Below are 13,636 nucleotides of genomic sequence, written 5' to 3' on the forward strand. Positions count from 1 at the left end.
CTCAAGTGGGCAAAAATAATAACCTGCTTTTCACATGGATATACTCTATTGATTATTGAGGTGTATGTTTGAAACTTTAAAATATACGGCTGGGTCAAAAGTAATTCACATCAGGTGAAATAGCTAACCCAGCACTGGGTTCAAAAGGGAGCAATTCAATGCTGGCTTTTTTATACGCAGTGGACGCATGTCAAGATCCAACAAAGGGTCAAAACTACACACATCCATATATTATCCATACCAAGGCATGAGAGACCAGTGTAGCTGTGGTGACACTGGTGATCCTTTTTATCTCGGCTGGGGACCGACAATGGCAGCGAATCTACAAATGGTTTTATGATTACCTTTGACCATGATCAAGATTTGAACCTTTGGTACACAAAAATGTCCGGAATGGCAACCCGCCTTAGCTCTTCAGCTTGCCCATGTTAAATTTAAAACTTAAATTCTCAAAATCTACAGCTATTTGTGTGTACAAACAATAGTGTAAATACTTTGTTGCTGTGCAGATTTAGTCCACAGTACTGTGGGGGCGGTCTAAAATGTGATCAATGTGGGAGTACTATCCAATGGGAACCCTGTACATGCTGTTGCATGCTTTTTGATGTTGCTGACCTTTGAATGTGATATGAATCTTGTATTGCACCTCCATGTTCTGCTTTTCTAAACTAACAAACAAAATCTATCTGTGTGTTTCTGTATCTAACTGTTGGCTCCTGAATTTGCACCCCGGGGATCAATAAAATATCTATCTATCTATCTATCTATCTATCTATCTATCTATCTATCTATCTATCTATCTATCTATCTATCTATCTATCTATCTATCTATCTATCTATCTATCTATCTATCTATCTATCTATCTATCTATCTGTCTGTCTGTCTGTCTGTCTGTCTGTCTGTCTGTCTGTCTGTCTGTCTGTCTGTCTGTCTGTCTGTCTGTCTGTCTGTCTATTCATAGTTTCATAAACAAATGATTATAATGCCATCAAAAACTCTTTCTCACTATAGTTTTTTGGGTATCACAATGGGTATGACAAGCAAATAATTGCAAACAATTAATTAACCATATTAGCTTATCTTCAGACTATAAATTCATTATTAGAATTGTATGCCTTATGTAAAACTTTTTGTATTTTCTGCCACATAGCATTGTTGGTTTCATTTCCTCAAGCACGTATCTTTGCTCTTGTCATGCGATCAGTGGCAATAGAATAATAAGAAGAGAATAATACAGTATGATTCTCACAGCTTTGGGAGAGTGACTTCATGGATTTTGCAGTAAACAATAAGTACAAATCGTTGCCAATGACGCGAGAGTTCTTAGAAAGCAGTGATATTATTGTAGCGTCTGTGCACGTTAAGGTATGAGACCTTGAAATGTTTTCTGTGGCCACCCTGTTCGTAAATGTCAAAGGCATTAGTAGGATTCTCGCTTCACCACTTCAAGGGGAACCATCTTGCGGACTAATGCAATACGGCTGGCCATTTCCCCCAGCCAAGTTGAGAGTGATGGTCAGAGTGTATTGATCTCTGTTTTTATCTGATTCTCCTTTTTTCTATTCTGTGCCTGGTTCGGGCACTATTTTATTGTGGACACCCACCCTGGCTTCAAGTGAATCTTGCAGGGATGGATCTTGTTTGTGTGCACGTTGTTTTCTTTTTATTTTGTATTTTCTATCGTCTGCCTGGGCTACAAGTGAAGAAAACCTCCCTCAGAGCATTGGGCTTGAATTGATTGTTGCAAGTTCCCAACACACAGGCCTATTTGCTGGAGGAGAAAGAGGCGGGATGTTAGCTAGCATTAGCAGTAATCTGGGGAGCAAGCCAGATGTATCTGAAAATAGTTTAAAATTTAGAGCACAATATTTTTTGCATGACTCCGTGGCAGAGCCAAGTCTCACGCTGGCAGAGCAACATGGATGCCATCTGCATGACACCTCATTTGATATGCTCCCATTTATTCAGGATGTGAGACTGTGAGGAAAAAGCTGGCCTTTTCTCCAATGTCAAGGTGATAAATATAATTTCAGCACCCACAGAGGTTTTGCTTTGCAGGGACTTGAATAGGCAAGTGGGAGGTTAAATCCATTGAGAGCCTTCAATTTTAAGGGATTTGTATTTCAGAAAATGGTCAAAGTTGATTATTTGGCCCGGGTAAGCATTTTCATATCCGTGAGCACGGAGGATGAGAATGAATAATGGAGTATAATGCACTAGAGAGCCGACAGATCAACTGAGAACTTCCAAGAGTTTAGCCATCATGATCATTAAACTTCTGCATCTATAGTCATCTAATGGGGAGCAGAGGTTTGGGAACACCAATACACGGAGTGCTGATGTCAGGCTGTTGGATGATCATAGGTGCAAGATTAAGATGCTGATAAAAATATCCTTTCTACCAAAGAGCCCAGTTCAAATCATCTCTCCATGGTAGAGTTTTAGAGAGGTAAATCTGAGCCTAGCTTGTGTTTATGGTGTGTGTCATCAGACATCAGACATCAACAAAAAAGTGAAACGTGGCACCGTACTCTTTTGTGTACTGACAGCAACAAGCACAAAGTGCTTTGCTGCAGAGGATTCGGCATCTATTAACTGGGACAGGTCCTGAGAAGAGCAACTTCCCCAAAGTTTTTTTTTTTCCCTTGATGGCACGGAGAGTTTGGACAAAAGGGAAAAGTGTGCTTTTGAAGCCCTTTGAGATTCTTTAAAGACCATGTGTGAAATGGAATCGAGTTAGGTCACAAGTCAAGTTATTTAATATTATACAATAAAAGATAAATAAATATTATTTTGTAAAATAGTCATGTTTCCAAAGGGGGATCTGGCAAGTGACAAACCCAAAAGTGTGACGTCATCTAAAGAAAAGCAATGGCAGAGCTCAGTTGGAAATCAACTCAGAAAGCGATATATCAAATTTTTTCATTGCCTCAAAAGACTTTTGTGTTTTCCCGTCATGTCTTTTTAGCACAGGGGTGTCAAACTTAATTTTGTCGAGGGCCACTTTGTAAACGCGGCTTCCCATGGAGGCCTGTTATGACGGTGAAAGCAAATAAATGATTCATCGTCCCATCAATTTATCACATACTACTCAAAAAATTAACAGGTTCCGAAGTTTGAAATCGGATGTCAACTACAGCAGTTTCTTCAATCATTTTTCAGTTATTTTTTTTTTCAAAATCTTTATCTGCCTCGCGTTTGTGCCTTCTGTGCTTACCTGCTTATACAATATCCCTACATAAGCATCATTGTATTCCTGCTGCTTATCAGGGGAAGGAGCAGAAAAAGGTTCTTTTGACTCTTGAGTATTTTTACAAAAAAAGCAATTTGACGCCTACCCAAAAGAAAAGCCAATCGATGGACCTGGAGCTAAGCGACAGGGGTGGTTACGAGCTACTGTAGGCACTGATGACATGGCGGCGAACAGAGATGAGCTAGTTTACTAAAGAGGCAGTGTTTTGAAAATCATTTGGTAACTGTTCAGATTTGACGAGACAATGAGCAACAATCTTCTGTCAAGTACATTTAGAGGTTGTTGAAACCAAAGCGAGCCGCACGACAAAATTATTTCAGCCTGTAAAATAGACACGCAACAGCAAATGTTGAGACATGGCAGTGAAAAACTCCACCGAAGAAACGTGAGCAGAATTATTTCATATGTACTTATCAGTAATCAACTAAATATTGAAAAAGATAAGTAGATAACGCTGACCTGCTTTGATGGTGGTTGCAGAAATCACAAATTGGATTTTAGAGGGATTTTATTTTAAGGCCATATCACCCAGTGCTTGGCTAATGTGTGCAAAGAGGGGACCACTTGGGGTTATCATACAAATCTATAGATTTCACGTAACGCCAGTAAACAAAGACCAGCGGCTAAGAGGGCTTTATTTCTTCACATTAAACTTAATACCAGTGTGCCAGATGAGACAAATCCTCATAATGAGTCCAAATAGTTTTTTGAGGAAATGATCATGATGGGCAAAAAATAATGGAAATAGTATCATGTTGTGGAAAACATGGACAATGGCGAGAGTCTGCTAAGGTTGACATTTCTTACATCAGCCTGCTCAGTGAAGACAAAGGTCTTTTTTCCAGCTGTCTGTCGGGGCCCAGGCCTCTCTTTTCCTCTTTCCCCTTGCAGTGACAGACAAAGGCAGTCCGACACACGCCCCAGTACTCTGCAAGTACAGATACGGCACTTGAATTTTCATCAGGCCAGCCTCTCTGACTACTTGACTGACGGACAGACGGATGAGGTGTTCTGGAGTCATTCAATAATTTAGACAGCTTCTCCCAACAGCTGGTCCACAAAGTTGACTCAAAAGACGAGATCTGCTTCTTAACTTCATCAGTCCTTCCAGCGCTCTCTCTCATTTTGCATTATTGACCAATGCGAGCTGTAATATATTTTGGTTCACGGCTGTTATAGCACCATAACTCTGCACTGCGGGCTAGTCGGGGCTTGTCATTATGGACGTAATGCTTTTTCAGGAGAACTGAGCTCTCAGTGTAATATGACTTTTTTTTTTTTGTTGTTTTTTTACCCTTTGGAGTGAATTGGTGCGATAACAACCTGCAGAGAAATTGGCCTGTGCAAGAAAGGTGCGGCAAATTGGCCGGGATCAGATGTAGAGTGCGTTTGGTGTCATAATATAAGCTTTCCGGCTGTAATCTCTTTGCGGGAGCCGAGCTTTCCCGTTATCCCTGGGAGACCTACAGCACCGACTTCACTGCGCAAATGACACCGAGCTTGTTTCCATTTAACAGGATGCTCCGAGCCCTTAAGCAAGAGCCAAACCCATTGGCGGGCTCCCTATGTTTAGGTTTAGTCCACTTAGGGGGATAACAGCAGTCATCCCACAGGTCTCCAGGCAGTTACAGAATCTGTTCTTTAAAGGGGGGGAAAAAAAAACATGCCTGCTGATTCTTGAAAGAGGCAATTGGAAAAGAGTTCAAAAATTGTCATTTTGTTATTGCGCTGCTGAAAAAAAAAAAAAAAAAGCCACCAGGACTGGAGATGCGCGCTTTGCCAGCCAGAATCTGTTTGTATCAAAGTAATGAGCCAGAGGAGACTGGCAATTAGGAGTTTACTTCCATTTATCTGTCTACTCAGAGAAATGCAAACGGAGATGTCGGCTAGGCTATTAAGTTATTTGAGTGAGAGAAATTTTAATTGGTTTCGGTAATGCTCACTGTTGATTCGGAAGGAGAGCTGCTGACCAAAAGCAGCCATGGTCTTACAATCCCGCAGGCGGTTGCGTTATTTCTTTAAAAGTCTTTATAAAGTCGTTATTGTTCTTTAGTGAGGAACAAATGGTAATTTGTGACAATGTGTGCTCGCACAAGTGTGGCTGCCCGCTTGCAAAGCACATACTGTACATGACCAATACCCTTGATCACGTGCAAACTCATTAGCAGCGACCTGTCAGAAAATGATTTATTGTCAGTATTAATATTCGCTTTGTGATTGCCCCGCGTGATCTGATGAAGGCCCCCGAATTCAGATAATGTCTTTCAATAAAAAGGCAATGCCAAATCCATAACATAAAATCTGTGACTTTATGTCTCTGTTGGTGAGGATTATTGGATTTGTTGTCACGGATATTGTTTATCCCTCTCACTCCTGCAAAAACAAAAAAATCCTGGCATTGACTCCGATCTAGCGTGTGATTTACTGCACGTCGCTCCGCTTTGTCAGTCAGTGCCAAACTGTGATTAAAGGAACGAAAGAAAGAAAAATCATATGACAATTTATTGCACACACCTTCACAAACAAGACAAGCGCTGCAAGAACAATTACGTCTCATCAATGTTAATTAGTTTAGTGATATGTTTATTACAGTATGATTGTTGTGATTTGCAATGGTATTGTCCTGCTCCGCATCAGATTGTGAGGTGTGTGCCTGATTTATAAGCTTTTCAGGGACAACTCACAACAAGCCGATTCCAGTATGATGAAGTGCACTTGTGTGTGTGACACTGAACACAGAAACATGTTGTCCAAAGAAATACCATGTTGACAGTTTGTGTGTACGCGGTTTCATCAACGAAAATTATCAAATGGAAGCATTTGCACAGCAGCTCTTGGATGTCACAAGATCAATGCGGGGCAAAGCAGTGCCTCGTGCTGTGAGGTGCTGACATAAGCGTCAGCTCTACAAATCAGAGTCGGGGTAGGCTGACATTATAAACTGGTGAAAAAAAAAGAATGTATTTGAAGTAGCTGATCCTTACATGTGTACCACTCATTTGGAAAAGCACAAATTGCTTCTGACGTCTAAAGACGTTCTTTAAGATCTGCTGTTGGTCGTCCTTTATCGCTGATTAGATTTTAGTTCCACTAGAAGAACCTGTGTGCTCTTGTTTGTGAGGTAGAGGCAGATTAGTGCTTGGCTCACCTCAGCAAGGCTAAATAAATTAACCTAGTTTGGAGACATTGAAACAGGAACTTGCGAGCCTCCACTATCCAGTCTGTGAGGGATTGCGCAATCAGAGGTTAGCTCGGCTGCTTACTGCACCATTTCACGTCTTACTCATGTATTTTAACAGGAATAAAGGCTATTTTGATTTATTGGATTAAGTCTGATTAACATTTTCCATTTTACACATGCGGCTATTGTGATAGTGAATTGAAGCTGAATTGAGTCCATCATTTATTATTTTAATACATCAAATTGACGATGCGATCTTCATTGTGTGAACAAGTCTGACATTTTTTTGGGTCTCCCGAAAAGTGCTGACGTTGGAGAGACGAGGATTCTGCCTGACATCAGTGACATTTTATGTATTTTACCACGTTTTTCTTTTTAATCTCACCTCCAAATGACCAGGCTTGTGTTAAAAATAAAAAGTGGCCCTTCAGCGAATCCTTTGCACGAGATGGTGACAGGTGTACCTAATGTGACTATCGAGTGTGTGTGTGTGTGTTTGTGCCTGTGTTGTTTAATCATCATGAAGCCTGATAACATCTTCAATCGCTTGCGACATTATTGTTTTGTGCTTTCCTTTCATTTTATCTGGGTAGAATTTCTGCATCAGAAGCTATTGTAGCCAAGGGCTTTTCTGCGTGTTCATATATATTTGTAGGACAGAATAGCAGAGATTCTACCAGATGCCTTATCGTTTTTTAAACTCTCTCCATTTATTAGGTGGGATCTGCGTGGCCCAGTCTTGGAAAATCCCGCACAACCCCAAGATGGAGGATTATGACAAAGCCATCCAACAACTGCTGGAAACTCAGCACTCCAGGGCAGTCGTCATCTTCGCCAATGAAGAAGACATACGGTGAGCGGCGCTGAGCTTGATGGTGTCCTCCGTGCTGCTCGAGCGTGATGACTTGCCGTGTTCCACTTCCTTAATCTCTGAATGGCAGATCCTGAAGACAAGACGCAGGCAAAGATTTCCCATGCATGCGGCACGGCATGTCTGTTACACAAAGATGCCTTTACAAACACAAAAAGACCTACACAGGGAATACAGATCATAACTTGTGTCAAATACACTTCCCCGCAGGGAAATGTCAGCACAAAGAAACACACAGTCAAATATTTACTACAGTGCTTGTTTTTTTTCTTGAAAGTGAAGAACACAGAAATTCTTGATTAAGTGACAAGGGTCTCGACAATTGACTACAGCCACCAGTCCGGGCTCGAGCCTTCCCGTGCTGAGTTTGCATGCGCTCCGCGTATGAAAAGATGGATGGATGGATGGATGGATGGATGGATGGATGGATGGATGGATGGATGGATGGATGGATGGATGGATGGATGGATGGATGGATGGATGGATGGATGGATGGATGGATGGATGGATGGATGGATGGATGGATGGATGGATGGATTACACACGCACACATTCTAAGCAAAATGTCCTTGCAGGGGAGTCCTCAATGCCACTAAGAGGGCCAATCACGTGGGTCATTTTCTATGGATTGGATCTGACAGCTGGGGGGCCAAAAGCAGTCCCATCCACCACCTGGAGGATGTAGCAGTGGGCGCCATCACCATACTGCCCAAACGCTCCTCTATTAAAGGTATTCACACGTGCCGCCCTACATGCATCACACGTGTCGTTATTGTCACAATCTTTCAAGTCCGCTTTCTTGACAGGACCAGCGCTTCAGCTGCCGCTATTTGTTTTCTATTTAATTTCTTAAAATTTGTGCCATGTTGAGGGATTACAAGAGATTTGAAATCCTCACATAAAGATTACAACGATGAGTTTGTTGATACTCCAATTCACATGATCATATGTGATGAGGTTTGAACGATTGCAAGAATTAAAGTCCTTATGTCTGCTTCATATCCTTTGACAAATAAGCCCTGGAGCCTACTCTCACCTGAAATCTATGTAAAGTATTGCACAGATATTTTTCTTTTGAACTTTCTGCATTCATACATCTCAACCTTGCTTCTAATTTATTGTAAAGTATTTTTTTATTGGCAAAATACCATACTAACAATATTCAATGTGCTATATCAGAAATTAAGTATTCATTTAACGTCAGGTTTATTATTGTGGGTGTAATTATAGTTGTAGAGGTACTACTTTGCAGCCTGAGTACCTTTATGAAGGATTTATAAATTGGCCATAATTAGTTTGTGTACACCATATATCAAGACCTATTAAAAGCATGATAAGTAGTGACCTACTGTTTGCCAAATAGTGAGGCTAAGATTAACTTTGCTGTTTTGCCCCTTTTGCTTATTGATGGAACATATCTTCTGGCTCATTCAAACGTAAGTGTGAAAATAGTCAGCCGTCACTTATTAACTTCACTTCACTAAGTATTATCAAGTGTAATCTGGAGCCTATTCCATCTGTGGAATAATAATGGTAGTGTTGTGAAAAAAACAACCCAACTTTTTAGATCGCATTAGTATTTTTTAACTGGGTCTTTTTCCTTTTGCTTTCTCTTTCACCCATCTGGTTGAAGTTAATAGTGTTTTTTCTTGTTTTCCAAAAACACTAAACTATGACTTGGGAAATAATGCTATGATAAAGTTGGGATTTGCTAGAGGGACGCTTAGCGCCGGTCCTGGACTGAGCCAACGATTATGTCACCATCAACCTGACACAGCCAAAGTTTCCTTAGCGGTTCTTGCGTTGATAAACAAGACGGCTTGCAAGAACTCGTGAATTCACCACTGACTGCACTATGTACCTCAGTAATATAGCTCAATTGGCGCCCCAATCCCGGAGATCTTTGTAAAGACCGAATATCAGTCACAGCCATTTTATTAGATCTTACTTGATTTGGCATTTGCACTTAATCTTGTGGCGACTGGTGGACGTTACTAATGTTGCAACCCCATTCGCCAGTTGATAACAATAATCGGTGTGTATGTTTGGCAGTGCACGTGCAGGCTTTTTTTATTGCATGCTTGTAAAAACAGTGAAAGCCATTGAAAGATGGTGAGAATTTTACTGGTGGTGTCAGCTTTATATAAGATGTTCTGTTTCCTCAGAAAATATGATCGCATGTCTAGTGCAGCTTTAAAAGCACAACTTCACTTCGCATATCTGGATCATCATCTCCCTCATGCGCCACAAACTCAAACATTAGCATATGATTACTCTACACTGCTAGAATTGATTGCCAGACATTTCATGCATTTTAAGACAGACTTTGTCGTAAAATACAATATGTTGATTTTCCTCCTCGACACCCTGATTGCCAAACAGGTCCCGTCTATTTCTGCTTCGGTTGGCAATTTTGTCCAATGACGTTTCACAGTCTTCAGAGAATAAAGATGTCCTTGATGCATATGTACTGTATGTTTGGCAAGGTGGAAGGAGACCAAGGTCACATTGCTCACTGGGGCTTCTCTGTAGATTTTATGATGCATGGAAACTCATCTGAGTCATTTTTTTCCCTAAACCTAAAATAAAAGGAATATCAAGTTAAAATGAATATCAAGGCTGAGCTTGAGGTTTGACTAATTTTCTTTCATACCATTTTCAGTAGATATTTGTATCTTAAATGTTGTCTTTTTTAAAAAATGTAATCAAATGACCTTTCATCGTTTCTTGTAGTCAGAGGTGGATACATTTTCTCATATTTAATTCTTAACTTAGACTTTTTGATCAATTGTACTTGTTGCCATTGTCTCCCTTATTTTACGAATCCCTTTTTGCATATGCACAATTTATAATTCTTTCTTTGACACTCAGTGTGGCTATGTTGGGATTCTGTTGGTAATTTTTTTGAAGAAATTTTAATTTTGTCAGTGGTGTCACGATACCCGCCTCTGCCTGTAATGAATATCATTTCCACATAAGGAAAAATGACATTTTCCTGCCAATGAAAGGGAACATTTTCAGATATTGGCATTATGTATTGCATCCTATGAGCCACTAATAATTGGAATTGAGTGTCCTTTTGATTTTCGTTTCCTTAATTAGGTGAGCCTGGCCTAAACAAATGGGCTCAACGGAATGCCATAAGGTTATGATCAATCCACTTGACATCATCAGTCAGAGGTCTTCTGACAAGAAATTGATATGGATCACCCGGGTACCATTAATCGTTCCCACCCACGCACGACTCAGATGATATATGACACAATAACATGGAGGTCAACAGAGACTTTAATATTTGAAATTGAATACAGAAATGTGTTTTCATCAATCAATTGTGGATTCTGTCATTTTAGTAAAATTCATTGGATTTAGCAGTGCTCCTGCCATACAATTGCTTCATACAAAGGCACATTAAAATGACCTTTTAATCCGCTGCATGCTTTCAAACAATGCCCGGTGGCTTCAACGATGTGGAGAAAACAGTTCGGAACGGTGGGAATTTCCAGCTTCAAGAGAAAGTGTATGGCATATTTCTGTGCTATTCATTATGCATCCTGTACTTTTTTAATTAGTGCCATTTCCAAGGAGAGGAAAGTAATTTGAGTTTCTTAGCACGTACAAAGAAAAATAGACAAGCCATGGTCAAAGTTTGATGAGGCAGCGCTTGCTGGTTCGCTTCCAGCACCTGGTGGCTTGAACTGCACCATCACCACCACAGTGCTCCGCTTCATTTCCTGCAGGTTTGAATTGGAGCATAATTGGGCCGGAACTGAAGCTTGCTGTTCTTTCCTTCCTTCTTCCCAGGGTTTGATGAATACTTTACTGCACTCACCCTGGAGAACAATCGTAGGAACGTTTGGTTTGCTGAATTCTGGGAGGAGAACTTTGACTGCAGGCTTCTCAGTGCATCCAAGAAAGAAGACACTAGTCGGAAATGCACAGGTACCTACTTTTGTTTCTGTAACATGCAATCAGCCTTGGTCAATTTTAAATTCTTTACGAGTTTCATGTTGCACTGAAAACTATTGTTTGTCAAAAAGTAGTGTGGTTAAAAAGACAGATGTTTTCCCTGGTGTGACAAATAACTGTGAATCATGACTGTGATCACACAACTGATAAGAATTAATCGTGATTATCATTTGCACCGTAATGGTGCAGCCCTGCTTTGCATCAGAAGCTCCAGATAAACATTGTGTTAGCTCCCTCTCATTGCAGCCAAAAACTCCAGCAGCGGGTGTTTGTGCCCAGCGGGTTGACGCAGAGTTATTATTGGAATAATAACAACGCATCACATCACGTGTCTAGGTCATTCTATAGTTACACTGTCTGCCCCAGTGACAAATATCCTGCAACTCTTTTAGCCATTTTCTTTATGTTCCCCTGTGACAGCACCAGGCTGTTTATCCACATTATCATCATTTGGTGCCTTGAATAATTGATATCTGTCAGGTTCATTTCAATATTTCACTTGGAATTGCAGGGTTGATTTGCTTAAGAAGTTATTGCGCAGTGTGTCTTTTCTGCATGTGCGTGTGTGTCACAGAGGACAGGAAGATGTACATCATATCAGGCCCTCTTATTTTAGATGGCATACATATTCATTTGAATTTAGTCAGTGTGCCACTATGCATGTATCCTCTTTGTATTTGTTATTATAATGGACCATTATTTCAAAGTTTAAAAAATCTACTCAACAGTTTTTTTACTGATTCATACGCCAGATCTTGGGGAAAACATTATTTGAAGTGATACTGAGCATTTCTTCAATAATCTAGAACATTGACTATAATGTCATCAAGACAGCAAAGATATTTTAAATTTATATTTATCACACATATTTTTAACTCGGGATTTGGCCGGGGTTTAAAGAATGTACTAGTTGTAAATGTTTAACATCCAGTGAAATGTACCTTGGAACCATTTTTTAGGCTGTTTAAGACAACGTTAATAATAATAATAATAATAATAATAATAATAATTATTATTATTATTATTATTATATTATTAAATAGTAGAGATTTGTCTTTACATTTTCTTGCCACTCAAGTCAATCCAATCACTTGATATTTAGTATGAGTTAATAACAAAGATGAGCTTTTTGCAAAATCTCTAATATAAAATAATGCATAAAATACATTTTCCAGTTTTCAAAATGTTTTCTTTTTCTTGACAGGATTCCAAGAACATGAACGAGTGAGCTCTAAAGTGCAAATGTAAACATAAACTAGAGTGTCACTTTTGTTACAGGCCCATTTTTCAAATGCTGCTTCAATAACAGCTGAGATCTGCCCTCTTACTGAATACTCCAACACATAAAAAGACTTCCTTTTTAAAGCAGCTGAGATCATTCCTCTTATTGAACAGTTGAACGAAAAATACTATTTTTAAAGTGCTAATTTTCAAATGCTTCTTTTAATAGCAGTTTTTAGCTGAGATCTTCCCTCTTACTGAAATAATTTGACAAAAGTAAAAATACTTTCTTTTTAAAGTGCCAAACATCAAACAAATAAATTAAAAATTGATGCAAATAATAATTAAGATACAGACCTTCCTTCTGGAACCCATATTAAGCCATCTATGGGCATCTTCCTACTTTGTAGGTCAGGGGTGTCAAAATAAATGTTGTTGTGGGCCACAGAGTAGTTATGGGTTCCCTCATTGGGCCATTAATGACCTAAATAGAAATGGATGGCCCCTCATACTATCACATACACACAACATAATCCAGTGATAAAAAGTTCAACAATTTTCTAATTTATTTTGAAAGTGGGATTGTGACAAAAATTATTGCAATACCTCACTGTAATTAAAAGGAAGGCAATTTACAGTTTTGATATTTTTAATAAGAAACATTGAATTGATACACATGATTTGCCTTTGCGGGCCGCATAAAACAATGTGGTGGGCCCGATCTGGCCCCCAGGCCTTGAGGTTGACACCTGTGCTTTAGGTGATGAAGTGGGGCATTTTTCTTGTGATAGCAGTTTTGATTCTGACTCAACCTTCAACAACAGCAATGTCACTGCAATCCAAAGCGTCAAGATTTTGTCCTAGTTCTGGGCTGCAAATACAACAGCCTGCTGCTCTCGACATGTCCCAAAGAGGCGTTTTCGGTCACAATAGTGACACCTTGATTTGGTCTAGAAAGTTTCAAATCTGTGACAGCTCCCTTTAGGTATGTCCGCTTCATATTCTCTTAAAAGTGGGCTAGTCTGAAAGCCGAAATAGTTCTAATCTTGCAATATCTCGTCAAATGAGTTCTCGTCCCATCCTTATTTTGTACATTGGTATATTAGTATAGTATTGTTGACAGAGTTGGTTGATTCCTAT

General features: G+C 39.7%; 1 protein-coding gene across 3 annotated transcripts in view; it reads left to right on the plus strand.

Annotated features, from left to right (window-relative positions):
* Nucleotides 1-13,636, plus strand: part of LOC148401792 (metabotropic glutamate receptor 7-like) — a 93,001-nt gene that overhangs the window by 45,201 nt on the left and 34,164 nt on the right. For all 3 annotated transcript variants that reach the window (XM_088368605.1, XM_088368607.1, XM_088368606.1), the window contains exons 3-5: nucleotides 7,153-7,288; nucleotides 7,882-8,036; nucleotides 11,111-11,248. In XM_088368605.1, coding sequence (XP_088224731.1) covers nucleotides 7,153-7,288; nucleotides 7,882-8,036; nucleotides 11,111-11,248 — 429 coding nt within the window. The remainder of the gene's footprint in view (nucleotides 1-7,152; nucleotides 7,289-7,881; nucleotides 8,037-11,110; nucleotides 11,249-13,636) is intronic.

Source organism: Syngnathus floridae, chromosome 2 (genome assembly GCF_059516105.1).
Source record: "Syngnathus floridae isolate MCC-2025c chromosome 2, RoL_Sflo_1.0, whole genome shotgun sequence".
NCBI lineage: Eukaryota > Metazoa > Chordata > Actinopteri > Syngnathiformes > Syngnathidae > Syngnathus > Syngnathus floridae.